Here is a 24,817-nt window from a genome sequence, read left to right on the forward strand (position 1 = left end):
AGGTGGAGGACTAGATATGTAGAGTGAAGTGGAGGTCAGATTTGATAATGACACCAAGGCAGCGATCATGGGCAGCAGTAGACAGCGTGGCGTAATCCGCCAAGAGAAGTGACATTAGGAGGGGAAAAGATGAGCTCCTTTTGAAAGCTAAGCTTGAGGCAGTACTGGGACCTCTACAGTAGGTGTATATGGCGTAGAGGTAGTTGGCAACAATACCATTTACACTCTGTTATACTCATAATTTAGCTTCAAGACGGAGACCTGGAATATTCACCAATGGAGAAAGTTCAGGACCCCAGTTTCCGTAACAAATTTGTCCAAGGGGCTCAATGGTGGGGAAGGCATAAAATGTAGGTGAATGCAGATGTGAATGTCTGGAGCCAGGTTTCTTTGGTGATATTGAAGACAAAGATATAGGGAAATAAGGCAGAAGTGCGCCACAGGAAAAACTTAGTAACATTCTTATTAGTCCCTTGATATTGGCTGGTATGCTAAAAGGTACGTAGGTGTGGTGGGGGACAGCCGCACAAGCTAATCCCAGAATGGGTGCGCACCCTAATGGTTCCCACTGCGAGACCAGAAGAGGAGGTCCAGCCGTTGGAAATGGGGTAAGTATGGAAGCAGGGCAATACAGAGTGGCAGGGGTATGTGAGCAGAGCAGGTGAGGGGCGAGATGGGGCAGAGAGTGAGGTGACGCAGCATATTCCAGGTCCAATAGTCTAATATACATACATATTACTAGTTTATGCTCTTGACATTTGAAGTACACAAGAGAGTCTATAATATACAACCTGCAGCATCTGGCTTAAAGTCATCTGCAGCCTCTTCATCTCCGCTGTCATCTGTCAGGAGTTTCCGCTGTTCAGCGAGGGCCTTAGATGCAGCTTGTCTGCGACTCCTGCCAATAACCAGTTCTTCATTACCATCTGTGATCTCATCCAGGCCTGTGGAGAACAGTAAAGTGTTCAAAAAAATAAGAATTTACTTACCGATAATTCTATTTCTCGGAGTCCGTAGTGGATGCTGGGGTTCCTGAAAGGACCATGGGGAATAGCGGCTCCGCAGGAGACAGGGCACAAAAAGTAAAGCTTTAGGATCAGGTGGTGTGCACTGGCTCCTCCCCCTATGACCCTCCTCCAAGCCTCAGTTAGGATACTGTGCCCGGACGAGCGTACACAATAAGGAAGGATTTTGAATCCCGGGTAAGACTCATACCAGCCACACCAATCACACTGTACAACCTGTGATCTGAACCCAGTTAACAGTATGATAACAGCGGAGCCTCTGAAAAGATGGCTCACAACAATAATAACCCGATTTTTGTAACTATGTACAAGTATTGCAGATAATCCGCACTTGGGATGGGCGCCCAGCATCCACTACGGACTCCGAGAAATAGAATTATCGGTAAGTAAATTCTTATTTTCTCTATCGTCCTAGTGGATGCTGGGGTTCCTGAAAGGACCATGGGGATAATACCAAAGCTCCCAAACGGGCGGGAGAGTGCGGATGACTCTGCAGCACCGAATGAGAGAACTCCAGGTCCTCCTTAGCCAGGGTATCAAATTTGTAGGATTTTACCAACGTGTTTGCCCCTGACTAAATAGCCGCTCGGCAAAGTTGTAAAGCCGAGACCCCTCGGGCAGCCGCCCAAGATAAGCCCACCTTCCTTGTGGAATGGGCATTTACATATTTTGGCTGTGGCAGGCCTGCCACAGAATGTGCAAGCTGAATTGTATTACACATCCAACTAGCAATAGTCTGCTTAGAAGCAAGAGCACCCAGTTTGTTGGGTGCATACAGGATAACAGCACGTCAGTTTTCCTGACTCCAGCCGTCCTGGAACCTATATTTACAGGGCCCTGACAACATCTAGCAACCTGGAGTCCTCCAAGTCCCTAGTAGGCGCAAGGCACCAAAATAAGCTGGTTCAGGTGAAACACTGACACCACCTTAGGGAGAGAACTGGGGACGAGTCCGCAGCTCTGCCCTGTCCAAATGGACAACCAGATATGGGCTTTTTTGAGAAAAAAACCACCAATTTGACACTCGCCTGGTCCAGGCCAGGGCCAAGAGCATGGTCACTTTTCATGTGAGATGCTTCAAATCCACAGATTTGACTGGTTTTAAACCAATGTGATTTGAGGAATCCCAGAACTACGTTGAGATCCCACAGTGCCACTGGAGGCACAAAAGGGGGTTGTATATGCAATACTCCCTTGACAAACTTCTGGACTTCAGGAACTGAAGCCACTTCTTTCTGGAAGAAAATCGACAGGGCCGAAATTTGAACCTTAATGGACCCTAATTTGAGGCCCATAGACACTCCTGTTTGCAGGAAATGCAGGAATCGACCGAGTTGAAATTTCTTCGTGGGGCCTTTCTGGCCTCACACCACGCAACATATTTTTGCCACATGTGGTGATAATGTTGTGCGGTCACCTCCTTTCTGGCTTTGACCAGGGTAGGAATGACCTCTTCCGGAATGCCTTTTTCCCTTAGGATCCGGCGTTCCACAGCCATGCCGTCAAACGCAGCTGCGGTAAGTCTTGGAACAGACATGGTACTTGCTGAAACAAGTCCCTTCTTAGCGGCAGAGGCCATAAGTCCTCTGTGAGCATCTCTTGAAGTTCCGGGTACCAAGTCCTTCTTGGCCAATCCGGAGCCATGAGTATAGTTCTTACTCCTCTACGTCTTATAAGTCTCAGTACCTTAGGTATGAGAAGCAGAGGATGGAACACATACACCGACTGGTACATCCATGGTGTTACCAGAACGTCCACAGCTATTGCCTGAGGGTCTCTTAACCTGGCGCAATACCTGTCCCGTTTTTTGTTCAGACGGGACGCCATCATGTCCACCTTTGGTATTTCCCAACGGTTTACAATCATGTGGAAAACTTCCCGATGAAGTTTCCACTCTGCCGGGTGGAGGTCGTGCCTGCTGAGGAAGTCTGCTTCCCAGTTTCCATTCCCGGAATGAAACACTGCTGACAGTGCTATCACATGATTTTCCGCCCAGCGAAAAGTCCTTGCAGTTTTTGCCATTGCCCTCCTGCTTCTTGTGCCGCCCTGTCTATTTACGTGGGCGACTGCCGTGATGTTTTTCCCACTGGATCAATACCGGCTGACCTTGAAGCAGAGGTCTTGCTAAGCTTAGAGTATTATAAATTTACCCTTAGCTCCAGTATATTTATGTGGAGAAAAGTCTCCAGACTTGATCACACTCCCTGGAAATTTTTTCCTTGTGTGACTGCTCCCCAGCCTCTCGGGCTGGCCTCCGTGGTCACCAGCATCCAATCCTGAATGCCGAATCTGCGGCCCTCTAGAAGATGAGCACTCTGTAACCACCACAGGAGAGACACCCTTGTCCTTGGATATAGGGCTATCCGCTGATGCATCTGAAGATGCGATCCGGACCATTTGTCCAGCAGATCCCACTGAAAAATTCTTGCGTGAAATCTGCCGAATGGAATTGCTTCGTAGGAAGTCACCATCTTTACCAGGACCCTTGTGCAATGATGCACTGATTTTAGGAGGTTCCTGACTAGCTCGGATAACTCCCTGGCTTTCTCTTCCGGGAGAAACACCTTTTTCTGGACTGTGTCCAGAATCATCCCTAGGCACAGCAGACTTGTCGTCGGGATCAGCTGCGATTTTGGAATATTTAGAATCCACCCGTGCTGTTGTAGCAGTATCCGAGATAGTGCTACTCCGACCTCCAACTGTTCCCTGGACTTTGCCCTTATCAGGAGATCGTCCAAGTAAGGGATAATTAAGACGCCTTTTCTTCGAAGAAGAATCATCATTTCGGCCATTACCTTGGTAAAGACCCGGGGTGCCGTGGACAATCCAAACGGCAGCGTCTGAAACTGATAGTGACAGTTCTGTACCACGAACCTGAGGTACCCTTAGTGAGAAGGGCAAATTTTGGACATGGAGGTAAGCATCCCTGATGTCTCGGGACACTATATAGTCCCCTTCTTCCTGGTTCGTTATCACTGCTCTGAGTGACTCCATCTTGATTTGAACCTTTGTAAGTGTTCAAATTTTTTTTTTTAGATTTAGAATAGGTCTCACCTAGCCTTCTGGCTTCAGTACCACAATATAATGTGGAATACCACCCCTTTTCTTGTTGTAGGAGGGGTAATTTGATTATCACCTGTTGGGAATACAGCTTGTGAATTGTTTCCCATACTGCCTCCTTGTCGGAGGGAGACCTTGGTAAACCAGACTTCAGGAGCCTGCGAAGGGGAAACGTCTCGACATTCCAATCTGTACCCCTGGGATTCTACATGTAGGATCCAGGGGTCCTGTACGGTCCCAGCGTCATGCTGAGAGCTTGGCAGAAGCGGTGGAACGCTTCTGTTCCTGGGAATGGGCTGCCTGCTGCAGTCTTCTTCCCTTTCCTCTATCCCTGGGCAGATATGACTCTTATAGGGACGAAAGGACTGAGGCTGAAAAGACGGTGTCTTTTTCTGCAGAGATGTGACTTAGGGTAAAAACGGTGGATTTTCCAGCAGTTGCCGTGGCCACCAGGTCCGATGGACCGACCCCAAATAACTCCTCTTCCTTTATACGGCAATACACCTTTGTGCCGTTTGGAATCTGCATCACCTGACCACTGTCGTGTCCATAAACATCTTCTGGCAGATATGGACATCGCACTTACTCTTGATGCCAGAGTGCAAATATCCCTCTGTGCATCTCGCATATATAGAAAATGCATCCTATTAAATGCTCTATAGTCAATAAAATACTGTCCCTGTCAAGGGTATCAATATTTTTAGTCAGGGAATCCGACCAAGCCACCCCAGCTCTGCACATCCAGGCTGAGGCGATCGCTGGTCGCAGTATAACACCAGTATGTGTGTATATACTTTTTATGATATTTTCCAGCCTCCTGTCAGCTGGCTCCTTGAGGACGGCCCTATCTATAGACGGTACCGCCACTTGTTTTGATAAGCGTGTGAGCGCCTTATCCACCCTAAGGGGTGTTTCCCAACGCGCCCTAACTTCTGGCGGGAAAGGGTATACCGCCCATAATTTTCTATCGGGGGGAACCCACGCATCATCACACACTTCATTTAATTTATCTGATTCAGGAAAAACTACGGTAGTTTTTTCACATCCCACATAATACCCTCTTTTGTGGTACTTGTAGTATCAGAAATATGTAACACCTCCTTCATTGCCCTTAACGTGTGGCCCTAATAAGGAATACGTTTGTTTATTCACCGTCGACACTGGATTCAGTGTCCGTGTCTGTGTCGACCGACTAAAGTAAACGGGCGTTTTAAAACCCCTGACGGTGTTTCTGAGACGTCTGGACCGGTACTAATTGTTTGTCGGCCGTCTCATGTCGTCAACCGACCTTGCAGCGTGTTGACATTATCACGTAATTCCCTAAATAAGCCATCCATTCCGGTGTCGACTCCCTAGAGAGTGACATCACCATTACAGGCAATTGCTCCGCCTCCTCACCAACATCGTCCTCATACATGTCGACACACACGTACCGACACACAGCACACACACAGGGAATGCTCTGATAGAGGACAGGACCCACTAGCCCTTTGGAGAGACAGAGGGAGAGTTTGCCAGCACACACCAAAAACGCTATAATTATATAGGGACAACCTTATATAAGTGTTTTCCCTTATAGCATCTTTTATATATTTCTAACGCCAAATTAGTGCCCCCCCTCTCTGTTTTAACCCTGTTTCTGTAGTGCAGTGCAGGGGAGAGCCTGGGAGCCTTCCCTCCAGCCTTTCTGTGAGGGAAAATGGCGCTGTGTGCTGAGGAGATAGGCCCCGCCCCTTTTTCGGCGGGCTCGTCTCCCGCTCTTTAATGGATTCTGGCAGGGGTTAAATATCTCCATATAGCCCCCGGAGGCTATATGTGAGGTATTTTTAGCCAAAAAAGGTTTTCATTTGCCTCCCAGGGCGCCCCCCTCCCAGCGCCCTGCACCCTCAGTGACTGCCGTGTGAAGTGTGCTGAGAGGAAATGGCGCACAGCTGCAGTGCTGTGCGCTACCTTAAGAAGACTGAGGAGTCTTCTGCCGCCGATTCTGGACCTCTTCTCGTTTCAGCATCTGCAAGGGGGCCGGCGGCGAGGCTCCGGTGACCATCCAGGCTGTACCTGTGATCGTCCCTCTGGAGCTAATGTCCAGTAGCCAAAGAAGCCAATCCATCCTGCACGCAGGTGAGTTCACTTCTTCTCCCCTAAGTCCCTCGTTGCAGTGATCCTGTTGCCAGCAGGACTCACTGTAAAATAAAAAACCTAAGCTAAACTTTTCTAAGCAGCTCTTTAGGAGAGCCACCTAGATTGCACCCTTCTCGGCCGGGCACAAAAATCTAACTGAGGCTTGGAGGAGGGTCATAGGGGGAGGAGCCAGTGCACACCACCTGATCCTAAAGCTTTACTTTTTGTGCCCTGTCTCCTGCGGAGCCGCTATTCCCCATGGTCCTTTCAGGAACCCCAGCATCCACTAGGACGATAGAGAAAATAAGATTTTACTCACCGGTAAATCTTTTTCTCGTAGTCCGTAGTGGATGCTGAGGACTCCGTAAGGACCATGGGGAATAGACGGGCTCCGCAGGAGACTGGGCACTCTAAAGAAAGATTTAGTACTACCTGGTGTGCACTGGCTCCTCCCTCTATGCCCCTCCTCCAGACCTCAGTTAAAGAAACTGTGCCCGGAAGAGCTGACATTACAAGGAAAGGATTTTGGAATCCAGGGTAAGACTCATCCCAGTCACACCAATCACACCGTATAACTTGTGATAACCTTACCCAGTTAACAGTATGAACAAACATAGCATCAACCAAAGGATGCCAATATAACATAACCCTTTATTAAGCAATAACTATATACACGTATTGCAGAAAGTCCGCACTGGGGACGGGCGCCCAGCATCCACTACGGACTACGAGAAAAAGATTTACCGGTGAGTAAAATCTTATTTTCTCTAACGTCCTAGTGGATGCTGGTGACTTCGTAAGGACCATGGGAAGAGCCCACCTTCCTTGTGGAGTGGGCTTTCACTGATTTTGGATGTGGCAATCCTGCCGCAGAATGAGCCTGCTGAATCGTGTTACAGATCCAGCGCGCAATAGTTTGCTTTGAAGCAGGAGCACCCAGCTTGTTGGATGCATACAGGATAAACAGCGAGTCAGTCTTCCTGACTCCAGCCGTTCTGTTAACATAAATCTTCAAAGCCCGTACCACGTCCAGCAACTTGGAATCCTCCAAGTCACGAGTAGCCGCAGGCACCACAATAGGTTGGTTCAAATGAAACGAAGACACAACCTTTGGTAGAAATTGCGGACGAGTCCGCAATTCTGCCCTGTCCATATGAAAAACCAGATAGGGGCTTTTACATGACAAAGCCGCCAATTCTGACACACGCCTAGCCGACGCTAAGGCCAACAGCATGACCACTTTCCATGTGAGATACTTTAGCTCCACGGTCTTAAGTGGCTCAAACCAGTGGGATTTCAGGAACCCCAAGACCACGTTAAGATCCCAAGGTGCCACTGGTGGCACAAAAGGGGGCTGAATATGCAGCACTCCCTTAACAAACGTCTGAACCTCAGGCAGTGAAGCCAGTTCCTTTTGAAAGAAAATGGATAGGGCCGAAATCTGGACCTTTATGGACCCTAATTTTAGGCCCATAGTCACTCCTGACTGTAGGAAATGCAAGAATCGACCCAGCTGGAATTCCTCTGTAGGGGCCTTCCTGGCCTCACACCAAGCAACATATTTTCGCCATATACGGTGATAATGTTTTGCTGTCACGTCTTTCCTAGCCTTTATCAGCGTAGGAATAACTTCATCCGGAATGCCCTTTTCCGCTAGGATCCGGCGTTCAACCGCCATGCCGTCAAACGCAGCCGCGGTAAGTCTTGGAACAGACAGGGCCCTTGTTGTAACAGGTCCTGTCTGAGAGGCAGAGGCCATGGGTCCTCTGTGAGCATTTCTTGCAGTTCCGGGTACCAAGTCCTTCTTGGCCAATCCGGAGCAATGAACATTGTTCTCACTCCTCTTTTTCTTACAATTCTCAGCACCTTGGGTATGAGAGGAAGAGGAGGAAACACATAGACCGACCAGAACACCCATGGTGTTACTAGTGCGTCCACAGCTATCGCCTGAGGGTCCCTTGACCTGGCGCAATACCTGTTTAGCTTTTTGTTGAGGCGTGACGCCATCATGTCCACCTGTGGGAGTTCCCATCGATTTGCAATCAGCGTGAAGACTTCTTGATGAAGTCCCCACTCTCCCGGGTGGAGGTCGTGTCTGCTGAGGAAGTCTGCTTCCCAGTTGTCGACCCCGGAATGAACACTGCTGACAGTGCCTGCACGTGATTCTCCGCCCAACGAAGAATCCTGGTGGCTTCTGCCATCGCCACCCTGCTTCTTGTGCCGCCCTGTCGGTTGACATGGGCCACTGCAGTGATGTTGTCCGACTGAATCAGCACTGGTTGGTCTCGAAGCAGAGGCTCCGCTTGGCTTAGGGCGTTGTATATGGCCCTTAGTTCTAGGATATTTATGTGCAGACAAGTCTCCTGACTTGACCACAGCCCTTGGAAGTTTCTTCCCTGAGTGACTGCCCCCCAACCTCGGAGGCTTGCATCCGTGGTCACCAGGACCCAGTCCTGTATGCCGAACCTGCGGCCCTCGAGGAGGTGAGCCCTCTGCAGCCACCACAGAAGAGACACTCTGGCCCTGGGGCCAGGGTGATCAGCCGATGCATCTGAAGATGCGATCCGGACCACTTGTCCAACAGATCCCACTGAAAAATCCTGGCATGGAACCTGCCGAAGGGAATGGCTTCGTATGACGCCACCATCTTTCCCAGGACTCGCGTGCAGTGATGCACCGACACCTGTTTTGGTTTCAGGAGGTCCCTGACCAGAGTCACGAGCTCCTGAGCCTTCTCCTTCGGGAGAAATACCTTCTTCTGGCCTGTATCCAGAATCATGCCCAGGAAGGGCAGACGCTTTGTAGGGATCAGCTGCGACTTTGGAATATTCAGAATCCAGCCGTGCTGCCGCAACACTTCCTGAGAGTGTGCTACGCTGATCAGTAATTGCTCCCTGGACCTCGCCTTTATGAGGAGATCGTCCAAGTATGGGATAATTGTAACTCCTTGCTTCCGAAGGAGCACCATCATCTCCGCCATCACCTTGGTAAATATTCTCGGTGCCGTGGACAGGCCAAACGGCAGCGTCTGGAATTGGTAATGACAGTCCTGTACCACAAACCTGAGGTACTCTTGATGAGGCGGATAAATGGGGACATGCAAGTAAGCATCCTTGATGTCCAGAGACACCATGAAATCCCCCTCTTCCAGACTTGCAATGACCGCTCTGAGCGATTCCATTTTGAACTTGAATTTCCTCAGATAAATATTCAGGGATTTTAAATTCAAGATGGGCCTGACCGAACCGTCCGGTTTCGGTACCACAAACATAGTGGAATAGTAACCCCTTCCCTGTTGAAGGAGGGGAACCTTTACTACCACCTGCTGGAGGTATAGCTTGTGAATTTCCGCCAGCACTACCTCCCTTTCCATGGGGGAAGCTGGCAAGGTCGATTTTAGGTAACGGTGAGGGGGCGTCACTTCGAACTCCAGCTTGTATCCCTGAGACACAATTTGTATAGCCCAAGGATCCACCTGTGAGCGAACCCACTGGTGGCTGAAATTTCGGAGACGCGCCCCCACCGCTCCTGGCTCCGCCTGTGGAGCCCCAGCGTCATGCGGTGGATTTAGTGGAAGCCGGGGAGGACTTTTGTTCCTGGGAACTAGCTGCATGGTGCAGCTTTTTTCCTCTACCCCTGCCTCTGGCAAGAAAAGATGCCCCTCTGACTTTCTTGCTCTTTTGCGAACGAAAAGGACTGCATTTGGTAATACGGTGCTTTCTTCGGCTGTGAGGGAACATAAGGCAAGAAATTTGACTTCCCTGCCGTAGCAGTGGAAACTAGGTCCGAGAAACCGTCCCCAAATAATTCCTCACCCTTATAAGGCAAAACCTCCATGTGTTTTTTAGAGTCGGCATCCCCTGTCCATTGCCGAGTCCATAAGACCCTTCTGGCAGAAATGGACAGTGCGTTTATTCTAGAGCCAAGCAGGCAAATGTCCCTCTGGGCATCGCGCATATATAGGACAGCGTCCTTGATATGTCCCAGGGTCAGTAGAACAGTGTCCCTGTCCAGGGTATCTATCTCCTCCGAGAGATTATCAGTCCAAGCTGCTACAGCACTACACATCCAGGCCGAAGCAATTGCTGGCCTCAGTAGAGTACCAGAATGTGTATAAACAGACTTCAGGATAGCTTCCTGCTTTCTATCCGCAGGATCCTTTAGGGCGGCCGTATCCTGAGACGGCAGGGCCACCCTCTTAGATAAGCGTGTCAACGCCTTGTCTACCCTCGGGGAGGATTCCCAGCGTAACCTGTCCGTTGGCAGGAAAGGATACGCCATCAGTAATCTCTTGGAAATTACTACTTTCCTATCAGGGGAATCCCACGCTTTTACACATAATTCATTTAATTCATGTGAAGGTGGAAAAGTCACTTCTTGCTTTTTCTCCCCATACATATAAACCCTTTTGTCAGGGACAGGGTTTTCCTCTGATATGTGCAATATATTCTTTATTGCTATAATCATGTAGCGGATGGCTTTAGTCATTTTAGGCTGCAACTTTGCATCATCGTCATCGACACTGGAGTCAGACTCCGTGTCGGCATCTGTGTCAACCATCTGGGATAGTGGGCGCTTGTGAGACCCCGACGGCCTCTGCATTGTAGGATCAGGCATGGGTTGAGACCCTGACTGTTCCAAGGCTACAGCTTTATCCAACCTGTTATGCAAGGAGCTTACATTATCATTTAACACCTTCCACATATCCATCCAATCAGGTGTCGGCACCGTCGGCAGCGACACCTCATTCACCTGCACTTGTTCTGCCTCCACATATCCTTCCTCATCAAACATGTCGACACTGACGTACCGACACACCGCACACACACAGGGAATGCTCTGACTGAGGACAGGACCCCACAAAGGCTTTTGGGGAGACAGAGAGAGAGTATGCCAGCACACACCCCAGCGCTATATAACCCAGGGATTACACCAGCGGTGGCCAACCTGTGGCTCTTGAGCCACATGTGGCTCTTTCTTTACTCAAATGTGGCTCCCAACACTCAAAGTCATGTGACCACAACAGATACAGAAACCGCTGCACTCCAGCCAGACACGCACTGACACTACAGGGACTGAAAACTGAGGGAGCCAAATACTATAGGTGAGACATCCACCGGCAAATAGAGGACACATAAGGGGCTGCTGCAATCACGGGCTTGGCAATCTTTAGCCTGGGGGGCAGACTCAAGCAAACGGCCCCATTTTTTATAGGAAATCTGCAGTCAAGTGGCCCTGGAACACTTATATTGCACTGGCCCAGGGGTCAGATGGCACCTTGCCCCCCCTCCCTTCCCAGCCAGCCCATGGGCACAAGTTGGGGGGACTGCAGTGACATATGAGGGTGGGTTGGAGTGACACAAGTCGGGGCTGGCTGGAGTGACACAGGAGTGTTCTGGCAGGAGAGACACAATGGGGGAGCTGACTAGTGACATACTGTAGGAGGGTGCTGGTTGGAGTGATATATGTTGGAGCTGGTTGGAGTGACACATGGGGGAGCTGAAGTGTATTATGTGAATCTGGCTTTTTCAATATATTTTATATGGATTTGTTTTTTTCAATTATTTTATGTGAAAGTGACTATTTCAATGTATTTTATGTTGGATCGGGCTTTAAAATGTATCTTATGCTGGATCTGTCTTTTTCAATGTATTTTATAACAGGGGTGTGTCCTAGCTGGCATAAAGCCACACCCCATTTTTGCACACGCGCCTTTGGCTCAATGTCGGCTCTTTGACGTACCTAACAAGATTTTTTGGCTCTTTGTCTCTGCCTGGTTGGCCACCCCTGGATTACACTGTACCTTAGTGATTACCCAGTAGCTGCTGTTTGTGATCGTTTTGCGCCTAAATTTATGTGCCCCCCCCCTCTCTTTTTACCCTTTTTGCACCTGGATACTGCAGGGGAGAGCCTGGGGAGCGTCTTTCCAGCGGAGCTGTGAAGAGAAAATGGCGCTGGTGTGCTGAGGAAGAAGGCCCCGCCCCCTCAGCGGCGGGCTTCTGTCCCGCTTCTATGTGTAAAAAATGGCGGGGGCTCGAACATATATCCAGTGCCTGACTGGATATATGTGTTATTTTGCCAAAAGGTACCTTAATTGCTGCCCAGGGCGCCCGCCCCCCCCCCCCCCCCCCCCCCCGCGCCCTGCACCCTACAGTGACCGGAGTGTGCAGGTGTGCTGCGGGAGCAATGGCGCACAGCTGCAGTGCTGTGCGCTACCTTAAGTGAAGACAGGAGTCTTCTGCCGCCGATTTAGATGACTTCATGCTTCTGCTGCTTCTGTACTTCTGGCTCTGCGAGGGGGACGGCGGCGCGGCTCCGGGAACGGACGATCAAGGTTAGGTACCTGTGTTCGATCCCTCTGGAGCTAATGGTGTCCAGTAGCCTAAGAAGCGCAACCTAGCCGCAGTTAGTAGGTTTGCTTCTCTCCCCTCAGTCCCACGTAGCAGAGAGTCTGTTGCCAGCAGAAGCTCTCTGAAAATAAAAAAAACCTATCTTCTTAGCAAGCTCAGGAGAGCCCACTAAAAGCACCCAGCTCTGGCCGGGCACAGATTCTAACTGAGGTCTGGAGGAGGGGCATAGAGGGAGGAGCCAGTGCACACGAGGTAGTACTAAATCTTTCTTTAGAGTGCCCAGTCTCCTGCGGAGCCCGTCTATTCCCCATGGTCCTTACGGAGTCCCCAGCATCCACTAGGACGTTAGAGAAAGAAAAAAAAAATTCAAACATCGATCGGGAACATTGACAGCAGCAGCGGAGGGATGTTTCCCTTCCCTGTTGCTGCTAACACTCTCTAACTGACTGGTCGCATCCTGTGCAACCAGGTCAGATAGAGCACTTGCAGGCATGGTCCCATCTGTCGCATCTGCCCTAATTGGGGTTCCCCGTTACTTTACAAAGAAAACGAAACTAAAAAGAGAACAATAATTCATGTCGACATTGTTCACGTTGACCTAATGGACATGTCGACCAATAGTGGTCGACTTAATAACCCATTCAAATTACATCTCTTATGTATTATACATCAGGAGAACAACCTTTGCTGATAAACTAGAGCTCCAACACAATGCACAACTTCTGTCCAACAGTAACGTATGGACAGGTGGAATCGGGTTACCTAGTGTACTGCTGTCAACACTGCAATTTGAGAAAGACACTTCAGCATCTGTATGATTCTCCACATTGTATGTTGAAGCCTCTGTAACACAAAAATAAAATATCTGAATGTACAAATAAAACTAACCTTAGAGTAACACCAGAATTTGTCTCCTTACACATAGCACAAATCAAATACCCAGCACATTAGTTGTGTTGATATAACATAAAAGGTAAGTATTAATTGCTTTCCTATGTTAGCCTTCTGCAAAATAACCAGAAGGGTTGCTATTCCATTCAAGTGTACGCAGAATACCTTCTGGCTACATATGCCACTATATTTCTGTAGATTATGGTGAATGTAATTGGGAAGGGTCCATCTGTCTTTCAAACAACATTTAACAATGTGGATATCGCTAGCATTTAGCACCATTGAGAGCAAAGATACCATTTGGTGGAGTATTTTCATTATTTTCCACAACAGCGGTTGTTTTCTGCACGGAGAGTGCCAAAGCCACTCCTAAATCTCTCTGGTAAAGTTTCTCATCCAAAGGCACCCTGACAAAATATAACAAACACATCTGGATCACTAAACAGAAACATATAGACAAAATATGTATAGGAAATAGTCTAGGCACTGCAACATATATTTGTTTTTCAGGTATTAATAGTATTTTCTTAAATACAAATGTGTTTGAATTATTATCATATAAGCTATTTGGATTATAAACACTGCATCTATAACCCTGTTCAAACAAGAATAACATTAAAAAAAAAAACTATTTTCAGGGAAACCCTGAAAAGAGGATTTTGGTACTTACCGATAAATCCATTTCTCTGAATCAACTCGGGGACACTGGAACTCATCAGACAGCTGGGGTGTGAAGTATGCAGACCGGAGGTGGCATAAACTGAATAAAAAAATTGATGCACAGCAGGCTCCTCCCCCTTCACGCCCCCAAACCCTCAGTTTGAAAAATTTTACGGAGCAAAGAGGGAACATGAAAACTAAGGCCCTATGGAGAGGAACCAACCGTAGCAACAAGTCAAACAGCAACCAAGAACCATTAAACTAATAATAAAAACCGTTTTAACTAAATTTAACACGCAGGCTGACAGCACCAAAGCGGGCGTCCAGTGTACCGAGTGGATTCAGAGAAATGGATTTATTGGTAAGTACCAAAATTCTCTTTTCTCTTTTATACACTAGGGGAACACTGGAACTCTTCAGACAGCTGGGGACGTCCCAAAGATACTCCCATGGGCAGGAGTGCTGTCCACAGCCTGTAGAACCAAACATCCAAACCTGGTATCCCTAGATGCAAACGTATCAAACTTGTAGAATCGAGTGAACATGTGTGCTGATGACCACGTTGCAGCTCTGCAAAGCTGGGTTGTGGAGGCTCCTCTAGCCGCAGCCCATGAAGCCCCACTGATCTGGTGGTATGTGCACCCAACCGAAATGGGACCCTGTTACCACTAGAGATATAAGCCTGTTTGATGGTAATTCATATACATCTGGCAAGAGTCTGCTTTGAAGCTGGCCAACCGTTCTTCGGCCCATCATACAGAACAAACAAAGTGTCAGACTTTCTAATAGAGGTCGTAGCCTGTATGTAAACCCTTAAGGCTCTGACCACATCCAAAGACAAGTCCTCCTCTGCAAATCCCTGGAAGGAGGGGACCACAATGGGCTGGTAAATGTGGAAACCCGAAACCACCTTAGGGAGAAACTCCGCTTTTGTACGGAGCTCCGCTCTGTCCTCATGAAAAACAAGGAAGGGACTTTCACATGACAGAGCTCCCAACTCGGCGACCCTTCTTGCTGATGCCAAAGTTAGGAGCAGGGTAACTTTCCATGATATGTATTTTAGATCTGCCTTCTCCAAAGGCTCGAAAACTGGCGATATAAAAAATTTAAGCACTAAATTTAGATCCCACTGGGCAGTGGGAGGACGAAAAGGTGGTTGTATCCTCAGCACACCTTGCAAAAATGTCTGAACCTCCTGTAAGGACGCCAGACGTTGGAAAAGAATAGAGAGGGACGAGACTTGTACCTTCAAGGATCGCAACCTCAAACCTCCATCTAATCCATTCTGGAGAAACCGCAAAAGTCTATTGAGGCGGAACTCTCTGGAATTCCAACCTTTAGACTGACACCAGTCTATGTACTTCTTCCATATACTATAGTAATGTGCCGCAGTGACCGGCATCCTTGCCGCTAACATGGTGGGGATAGCCAATTTTGGAATACCCCTGTCTCCTAGAATCCTGGTCTCAAGAACCACGCTGTCAAATGTAGACGGTTCAGGTCTGGGTGAAGGAATGGGCATCCTGGCCACATACCTCGGTAACTGATGGTTGTTTCGAGAGACCATTAGGTCTATTTGCGGTAGGCCCCACCGTCGTACTACTGCCTCGAAAACCTGTGGGTGTAGAGACCACTCCCCTGGATGCATATAATGAAGACTGCTGACAGGATTATGTTGCGCTTTTCTGTCCAGGACAGGATCTTTGTGGCCTCCCTTAAAGCCATGCAGCTTTTTGTTCCTCCCTGACGGTTTATGTAGGCTGTTGCCGTCACACTGTCCGACTGTACTCTTGCGTGTTGAGCCCTCACTAGGTCTTCCGCCAGAAGAAGAGCATTGTAAATGGCTCTTAGTTCAAGAATATTTATTGGAAGACTGCTTTCCTGCGGTGAGCATCTTCCCTGAAACTGATGGTCTTCCAGTACTGCTCCCCGTCCCCTGAGACTGGCATCTGTTGTAAGAATCTTCCAATCCCAGATTCCAAACCTCTTTCCCGCTGCTAGATTCTTGTCGACCGACCACCAAATTAAGGAGGTCCTGGCTTGGGGCGACAAACAAATCCTTCAATGGAGAAGCCAATGCATGCCTGCCCCCTGAGCAATCATATTCAGCTGAAAGGGTCTGGAATGAAGCCTGCCATATTGGATCGCTTCGAAGGATGCTACCATCTTTCCAAGAAGCTTTACACAAAGATGTAGAGAGACCGTCTGGTTCTGCAGAACCTGACGTACCATTTCCTTGATGTCTCGAATCTTGTCTTCCAGGGAAAAAAAACTTCAGATGTATCATATCTAAAACAAGGCCCAGGAATTGAATCCTCTGAGTTGGTTGTAGGTTGGATTTTTTGAAATTCATGATCCAGCCGTGTCGGATCAGAAATTGATGAGTGATCTGATCATCCCGGATCAACTGGTCCTGAGAGGGAGCCTTGCTCAGGTCGTCCAGATATGGGATTATCGTTACACCTAATGATCTCAATTTCGCGACCATGACTGCCATTATCTTTGTGAAGATTCTCGGGGCCGATGATAGTCCGAATGGTAGGGCTCTGAACTGGTAGTGATTCTTACCCACTGCAAACCATAAATAGGCTTGGTGTGGTGTCCAAATTGGGACATGAAGGTACGTATCCTTTATGTCCATGGACACCATGAACTCTTCTTGTTCCAGTCCCGCAATAACCGACCGTATTGACTCCATCTTGAACCTGAAAACTTTCAGGAATTGATTCAAAACTTTTAAATTGAGGATTGGCCTGACGGAACCATTCGGTTTTGGCACAACAAAAAGATTTGAATAAAATCCGGTTCCTCTTTCATAAGTTGGGACAGGCATAATTACTTCAGTCTGAAGTAACTTTTGAATCGCCGTATCGAATGCCCTCACCTTCTGAGGACACAGAGGAAGGCCATTTTCTAAACCGCCCTTACAGTCAATTCTTTACAGCAGGTAAAGAATTGACTGTAAGGGCGGTTTAGAAAATCTATCTGGTATCCCTGGGAGATAATATTGTTGATCCAGACTTCTGGTGATGTTTCGGCCCAGGTGTCCTGAAACATTTCCAACCGTGCGACCACCATAGGAAACCCAAGGTGAGCTGGGAGACAGTCATGCCACGGTCTTTCAGCAGGTTTAGGGTCCTGCTTTCTGGTTGTGGTCTGGGAACGGCCTCTACCTCTGCTTCCACGAGGTTGACCGGCAAAATCTCTTCCTCTAGCTCGAAAGGATTTAGACCTAAAGGAATTGAACACCAGACCAGAATAATTTCTTCTGACCAGTGGCGTGGTTCTAGGATACATGGTAGGCAGAAAAGTAGATTTCTCCGCTGTTGCCTGTGAAATCCACTTGTCTAATTCTGGACCGAATAAAGTCTCCCCTACAAAGGGGATCGCCTCCACTGCCTTCTTGGAATCATAATCCACTTGAAATTCTCTGAGCCACAGAATCCTTCTGGCTGATATAGCCGAAGCAGAGATGCATGATGCTATTCTGCTAGCATCCTTTGTGGCTTGGCAAATGTATGTAGCAGACTCCCGGATATGATCAGCTAATCTATTTCCTCTTGGCTGTTATCGTCCTCTACGGCCTGAACGGGATCCGGACTGAAAGTAACTAGGTCGACAGGGTGTCTAGGTCGACAGGGTCTTTAGGTCGACATGTTCTAGGTGGACAGGTCAAAAGGTCGACATGAGTTTTTCACAATTTTTTTCTTTTTTTTGAACCTTTTCATACTTAACGATCCACGTGGACTACGATTGGAACGGTAATCTGTGCCGAGCGAAGCGGTAGCGGAGCGAAGGCACCATGCCCGAAGCATGGCGAGCGAAGCGAGCCATGCAAGGGGACGCGGTGCACTAATTGGGGTTCCCGGTCACTCTACGAAGAAAACGACACCAAAATAACATTAAAAACCCATGTCGACCTTTTGACCTGTCGACCTAGAACATGTCGACCTAAAGACCCTGTCGACCTAGACACCCTGTCGACCAATAGTGGTCGACCTAGACATTGTCGACCTAGTTACTGTCGACTTTCAATACCACACCCAGTCTGAGGAATTGGAAAAACCGCTGTTTGCGGTTTCTGAGACTCAAATAAATCAAACCCCTCAGGTTTCTTAACTTCTTCCTTTAAGTTAAGGACCTGTTTTACCTCCTCAATAACTAATCCCTTGACCTCAGCGTCGTCCTACTGAGGACTGACATCCATGATTTGCTGTGACTCTCCCTCCTCCTCGTCTATAATACCCTCCTCCGACTCTTCCCGCAGGAGAGGGAGTGGTCTCTTTACGCACATTCTTTTCTGCTTGTGCGGGTGGTGCAATTCTAATCAGAAATTCCTCCATAGTTTTGGAAACCCCAGCTGCCCATTCTAAATGTTGCTTGCGGGATTCCGCCATTTCCATAGAAATATCAGCCAGGGCACTTTCCCATGACCCAGATGGACCACTGCTCCCAGGTTGAGCATCCATTCCCAAACATGTGTTGCACACACCCCAGAGCTGCCAACATTAGTGCTCTTCTTACCACATTTTGAGCATACATAACAGGTCATTGTGGTCTTGGTTGGTGCTTGTGACATGTGAAAACACACACACAGACACCACTCAGCAGTGCTTTCACCCTATTATAACAGGAAGAGAAAGACCGTAGAGCTATAGGGACAAAAAAATAACTTGGGAGTCACACAGCTGGAAATATATATATTACACCACCAACTGGTAATACAGCTTGAGTTGACTGGTTGGTAAATCTGTTGCTACACCTCCGCAGGACCTTTCAGCAGTGTCCCTTGGAATATAAAAACATATAGTTTTAGGCTATTATATTCAGAAAGAACTTAGCAGCAGAGCTTCTACTCTAACAGCGCCAGTAATACCAGTAGGGCAGGCATTCCCAACCACGGTCCTCAAGGTACACCAACAGTGCAGGTTTTAGTGATATCCAGGCTGCAGCACAGATGGTTAAATCAAAATAACTGAGCTACTTATTAAGTTATCTGTGCTGAAGCCTGGATATCACTAAAACCTGCACTGTTGGTGTGCCTCAAGGACCGTGGCTGGGAATGCCTGCAGTAGGGAGTCTCAGCTTCATCTACCCGAGACCCTCCTCCTCATCTTCAGCTAACACTTCTGTCTGGAGTCTGCTTATATCCTCCCCAGAGAGGAAAGCCCGCTCAAGCTGCGCGCCTAAGACTGAAAACAAGATGACCGCAACTAAAATTTTATGTTCACACCATCACTTGCTTGCCTCCCCCTTGCCAGCGCAGAGACTCCTACTGCTCCGTTATCTGCCACCCGCACCCGGGAACGTGGTCAACGGCATAACCGGCATGTCTCCCCCTGATTTCACCGCCGCTCCCGGTCCCGGCGTGGCAGGACTATCAGACAGCCCTCACAGCGTCCTGCGCCTCCTGGTCCCAACTCACCCAGCGGCGACTAGCTACTCAGCAGTGTCTCTAATGCAGCTTACACTATTTCCGGGGAATAAGCCCAGCTGCAGGGAGGGACAGTCACTCTGCTGCCGGCTGCCTAACCGCTGTTCCCCCCTCAGTGACCGTATTCACTGCACTCCTGCTGCCTTTGGATCTCCTGAGAGAGATGCAGATCCCATCAAAATGGGATCTTTGTCTCTCCTACACCTAGGAGCCTTCGCCCCCCTTTCAGATAGGTTGGCTCAGCCTCAGATAGATATTAAATAAGTTATTTAGTGGAGCAGGAGCTCCTTTTCTGTGCTGCAGGTAGACCGCTACTATCATTCCACACTGCATACGCCCGAATCCATCTGATCTTGGAAGCTAAGCAGTGTTGGGCGTGGTGAGCACTTGGATGGGAGACCTCCTGGGAAGACACAGTTTAGTAGATCTTCAAGCCATTGGCATGCTCTGTGCCTAACGCTGACAGCAGATTCACGACTTTTCTGTACCACTAGGTACTTCCATTGCCATATTCTTTATTTTTTATTCACATTTAAATACGGAGTTCTGAATTGTCACACAATTGGAGTATCTACTTTTTGTAGCTGTCATTGCTATCTATGATAATAATTGAATGAACTTTCTATAATTAGTTTGGAATTGCCATATAATTTGAATATCAACATCTTGAAGGTGTTTTCTTCATCTATATTTATAACCCACTTTAATTAGCATCCCCGTGAGTCCTGTCTAAGTCAAAAATATTACATAGAGAGAACATACAGACTCCACACATTATGAGTCACTAGGCTTGCAAATACGCGCAGCGAGCACAGCAATATATGGTAACATACGCATTTACACAGACATGCCACAGACATAGATTTGACACATATTTCATACAGCACATAATTATAACATATCAAGCGCCAGACATCATAATGTTTTAATTATATAATGGAGTAACGTCATGTATGTGTATTATTGGAATGAAGCAATATAGACATGTCGTGTTTGGTATTACAGTAACCAGATTAATGTGTAGATTCATTTGATGCTTGTTATTAAGTTGTAGCTCATTGCAACAAGTTGATATGATTAAATGTATGAAAGCTAAAGTCACTCTTTTTAGAACAATAGATTTTCTGGAAGACAGCATGATTGTAGCCTGACCAGTGGCTATCTCCTGTAATTACACCATCAGGGCTGGACCTTGTTAGCATACGAACAGACCAGTGACTCATCATGAATGAGAAAGTTCCCTCCCCTAGACTAGATGTGTGCACTCCCCCAAACTACATAGTGTATTGCTGATCAGACACACAGAAGTTGCTGTTTTGTCCCAGACGATGGTGGAGATGCTGCCAGTCCGTTTCCTGCATGATTTTACAGAGAGAGAGTGTGATATGGAGGACTTTACATGAGAAAGATATGGTGATGTATTTGCTGGCCTGTAACTGTATGTATTTGATTTAGTTTGTATTAACTGCTTACTGTATAACTTGTAACCATGTATATATATATATATATATATATATATATATATATATATATATATATATATATATATATATATATATATATGTGCTGTACATTGTGATGAATACATATCCTTTTAATAACAAATATATACATCAATGAGCTTTGGAACTCAAATAATGTGTGGGTGTATTGTTTTCTCTTAAGGGATGTAGTGTTTTGCGACGTACAGCGCACTTTTATCGTATATGGTAATAAGATGTGTCTGCCGTCCGCAGTATATATTAGAGCGGGCATTTTAAATATTTGTTAGAAAGCAATTTAGTATTTACAGTCCCGATCATATTAACCAAATTTGGGTCATTATCACCGATTCCTTTTTTTGCTGGTCTGTATGACACGGATTTATCCTGGACATCAAAATCAACAGACCAGTGTTGTTAAGATTTTAACTTTTTTGTAATGTTATTTGTTTGTTAGCTTGTTTAGGATAAACACAGTGAACTATTGTTTTAATTTATATTATACCAACAAAATTAAATACGTTTTAATCCTCTAATTATTTTCTAATTTAATTCTAAGAGTGCACCCAGAAAAGAGTCTTCTCTCTCTTCGTTGTTTTGTTTCACTACTAGAAAAGTACCTGCAATGCTGACTGCATTATAAGAATCACTATCAGCTTATGAAACACTTACATGCCATTATAAATAACACATAGCACCGAAGGGACTTACGCTAGAAAGTGCTAGGAACCCCTTTTAGGTAGTGCAGTTTCTCGGGCACTAACCACTAACTTAAAAGACAGCTAACGCTAACTAAATCACTACTGGGTCATTCCTTATCAGAACCCCCGCCAAAAATTAAATGTCCACCACCCATCTCAGATTTTTAAGATTATTTTTTTTTTTGTTCCCGAATACAAAAATCCAAACCAAATTACTTTATTTGCCTTACGTTTCAAGCTACAGCAAAAATGCAAGGTTAAAATCAGCTTTAGATATCCCAATTTTTTTTTAGGTGCTTAACAAAGATATACATTACTACTACAAAATCAGCATGGTACTCTATTTCATAATGGAGAAAAAAAAAATAATGAAGTTGACATACTGTTGTACTGCATACATAATTTACACAAGTAACCATGCTGTGAAAACCGTACCCCCCCAAAAAAAAAACTGATGGGAATAGGATTCCCTTTCAAAACCGAAACTTTCCAGAGAGAAGAGAGGGAAACAGCCAGAAAATAGTCAATCATGGCAGCTGCTCCTTCAAATTGCACATTTGGTAGTCTTTTAAATACTAACTGCCATATTACGGTCTACTCAAATACCACTGGATTACATCGCTGGTACCATTTTACAGATGAAGAAAAAGAACCTTTGAGTCTGAGAACTGAAGTTTCAAATGCAGTAACTAGTGATTCTGGAACCTCAGTATGCTACCATCATGAAAAGGTTCTGCTGTTATACTATGAAAACATGCTGTAATCCTTTCTTATCTCACAAAAAAGGAGCCAGAAAAAGCTTAAGGGTTGTGTCAATGAAGTAAGCCAAAGAACATGGCGGGTGTCAACTTCATGATGTTATTAAGCTAGGACAGAAACTTTGCCCAAAAAGCAGAATTCAGCTGTCACACTCTAAAGGACAGACATAGACGTGTCAACGGAAGACGTTGAAACCCAGGTGAAGAGTTTAACTAAACCTGCAGAATCTAATGAGCTGAATGAAAGTACTATACACCTTGGTTGTACACCACTGAAGTTACATGGGGTAAAGAGTAGACACAGGAATATGCTAAAAGAAAGAAAAAGGAGGCAAGTAAAGCCATTCAAGAGAAGACGGCAGGAACCAGAGTTCGTGTCACTATGACCACAATCACAAAAAAATGTAGACAAACAACCTAGAACTAAAGCCCCCCCCCCCCCCCCCATACATCAGAAATCCAGTGGGGCACTTTGGTGTCTTGCAGATGATGGTGTAAATAAATCTTCAATGTATGAGGTTCACAGAGTCTGACCAAAAATCGATTGGGATTGGTAAATCAGGTTGTCCAACATGTTGAATTTCACAGATCAACTGGGCCTGTAAGTTGCTAGTGTATGGGAACAATCTGCAGATTTGCAGTGCGTTACTAGTAAACTGACAGGCCTTTCAAGATTGGCAGTATTTGCTGAAAATTATTTGCAAATCACTGAAAAATATCTGTAATGTATGGTAGCTGATTTGTGGATTGGAGAATTTATAAATCTGAGAAAAAGTCTCAGAACCTGCAAATTATTTGTGATTGCTGCTGTATGGGGGCCTATACATAGCTGGTACATTTGGGTATATTATTAAATGTAATGAGGAGGAACAAGATGTGCTGGTACACTTCATGACACCAATCAACAAATGTGTTGTCCTGGCCTTCAATAGATAAGCGTTTTGTTCCTTTTATTCACATCCTCTGTGTAACGGAAAAATAAGAATTTACTTACCGATAATTCTATTTCTCATAGTCCGTAGTGGATGCTGGGACTCCGTAAGGACCATGGGGAATAGCGGCTCCGCAGGAGACTGGGCACAAAAGTAAAAGCTTGAATTAGCTGGTGTGCACTGGCTCCTCCCCCTATGACCCTCCTCCAAGCCTCAGTTAGGATACTGTGCCCGGACGAGCGTACATAATAAGGAAGGATATTGAATCCCGGGTAAGACTCATACCAGCCACACCAATCACACCGTACAACCTGTGATCTGAACCCAGTTAACAGTATGATAAACGAAGGAGCCTCTGAAAAGATGGCTCACAACAATAATAACCCGAATTTTGTAACAATAACTATATACAAGTATTGCAGACAATCCGCACTTGGGATGGGCGCCCAGCATCCACTACGGACTATGAGAAATAGAATTATCGGTAAGTAAATTCTTATTTTCTCTAACGTCCTAAGTGGATGCTGGGACTCCGTAAGGACCATGGGGATTATACCAAAGCTCCCAAACGGGCGGGAGAGTGCGGATGACTCTGCAGCACCAAATGAGAGAACTCCAGGTCCTCCTCAGCCAGGGTATCAAATTTGTAGAATTTAGCAAACGTGTTTGCCCCTGACCAAGTAGCTGCTCGGCAAAGTTGTAAAGCCGAGACCCCTCGGGCAGCCGCCCAAGATGAGCCCACCTTCCTTGTGGAATGGGCTTTTACAGATTTTGGCTGTGGCAGGCCTGCCACAGAATGTGCAAGCTGAATTGTACTACAAATCCAACGAGCAATCGTCTGCTTAGAAGCAGGAGCACCCAGCTTGTTGGGTGCATACAGGATAAACAGCGAGTCAGATTTCCTGACTCCAGCTGTCCTGGAAATATATATTTTCAGGGCCCTGACTACGTCCAGTAACTTGGAGTCCTCCAAGTCCCTAGTAGCCGCAGGCACCACAATAGGCTGGTTCACGTGAAACGCTGAAACCACCTTTGGGAGAAATTGAGGACGAGTCCTCAATTCTGCCCTATCCGTGTGAAAAATAAGATTTTACTTACCGATAAATCTATTTCTCATAGTCCGTAGTGGATGCTGGGGACTCCGTCAGGACCATGGGGAATAGCGGCTCCGCAGGAGACAGGGCACAAAAGCAAGCTTTTAGGATCACATGGTGTGTACTGGCTCCTCCCCCTATGACCCTCCTCCAAGCCTCAGTTAGGTACTGTGCCCGGACGAGCGTACACAATAAGGAAGGATCTTGAATCCCGGGTAAGACTCATACCAGCCACACCAATCACACCGTACAACTTGTGATTTGAACCCAGTTAACAGTATGATAACAATGAAGTAGCCTCTAAAAAAGATGG

At 46.8% G+C, this 24,817-nt stretch overlaps 1 protein-coding gene and 1 pseudogene across 3 annotated transcripts in view; one reads left to right on the forward strand and one right to left on the reverse strand.

Annotated features, from left to right (window-relative positions):
• RAD51AP1 (RAD51 associated protein 1) overlaps positions 1 to 24,817 on the reverse strand; it is a 124,539-nt gene that overhangs the window by 41,229 nt on the left and 58,493 nt on the right. For 2 of the 3 annotated variants that reach the window (XM_063928483.1, XM_063928482.1), the window contains exons 4-6: positions 13,742 to 13,851; positions 13,316 to 13,396; positions 792 to 944 (exon numbers count right to left, since the gene is read on the reverse strand). In XM_063928483.1, the coding sequence (XP_063784553.1) occupies positions 792 to 944; positions 13,316 to 13,396; positions 13,742 to 13,851 (344 nt within the window). The remainder of the gene's footprint in view (positions 1 to 791; positions 945 to 13,315; positions 13,397 to 13,741; positions 13,852 to 24,817) is intronic. The other variant, XM_063928484.1, reaches the window with a different exon arrangement.
• On the forward strand, positions 19,848 to 19,966 carry LOC134937660 (5S ribosomal RNA; annotated as a pseudogene).

The sequence above is a fragment of the Pseudophryne corroboree genome, chromosome 6, assembly GCF_028390025.1.
Source record: "Pseudophryne corroboree isolate aPseCor3 chromosome 6, aPseCor3.hap2, whole genome shotgun sequence".
NCBI classification, from domain to species: Eukaryota; Metazoa; Chordata; class Amphibia; order Anura; family Myobatrachidae; genus Pseudophryne; species Pseudophryne corroboree.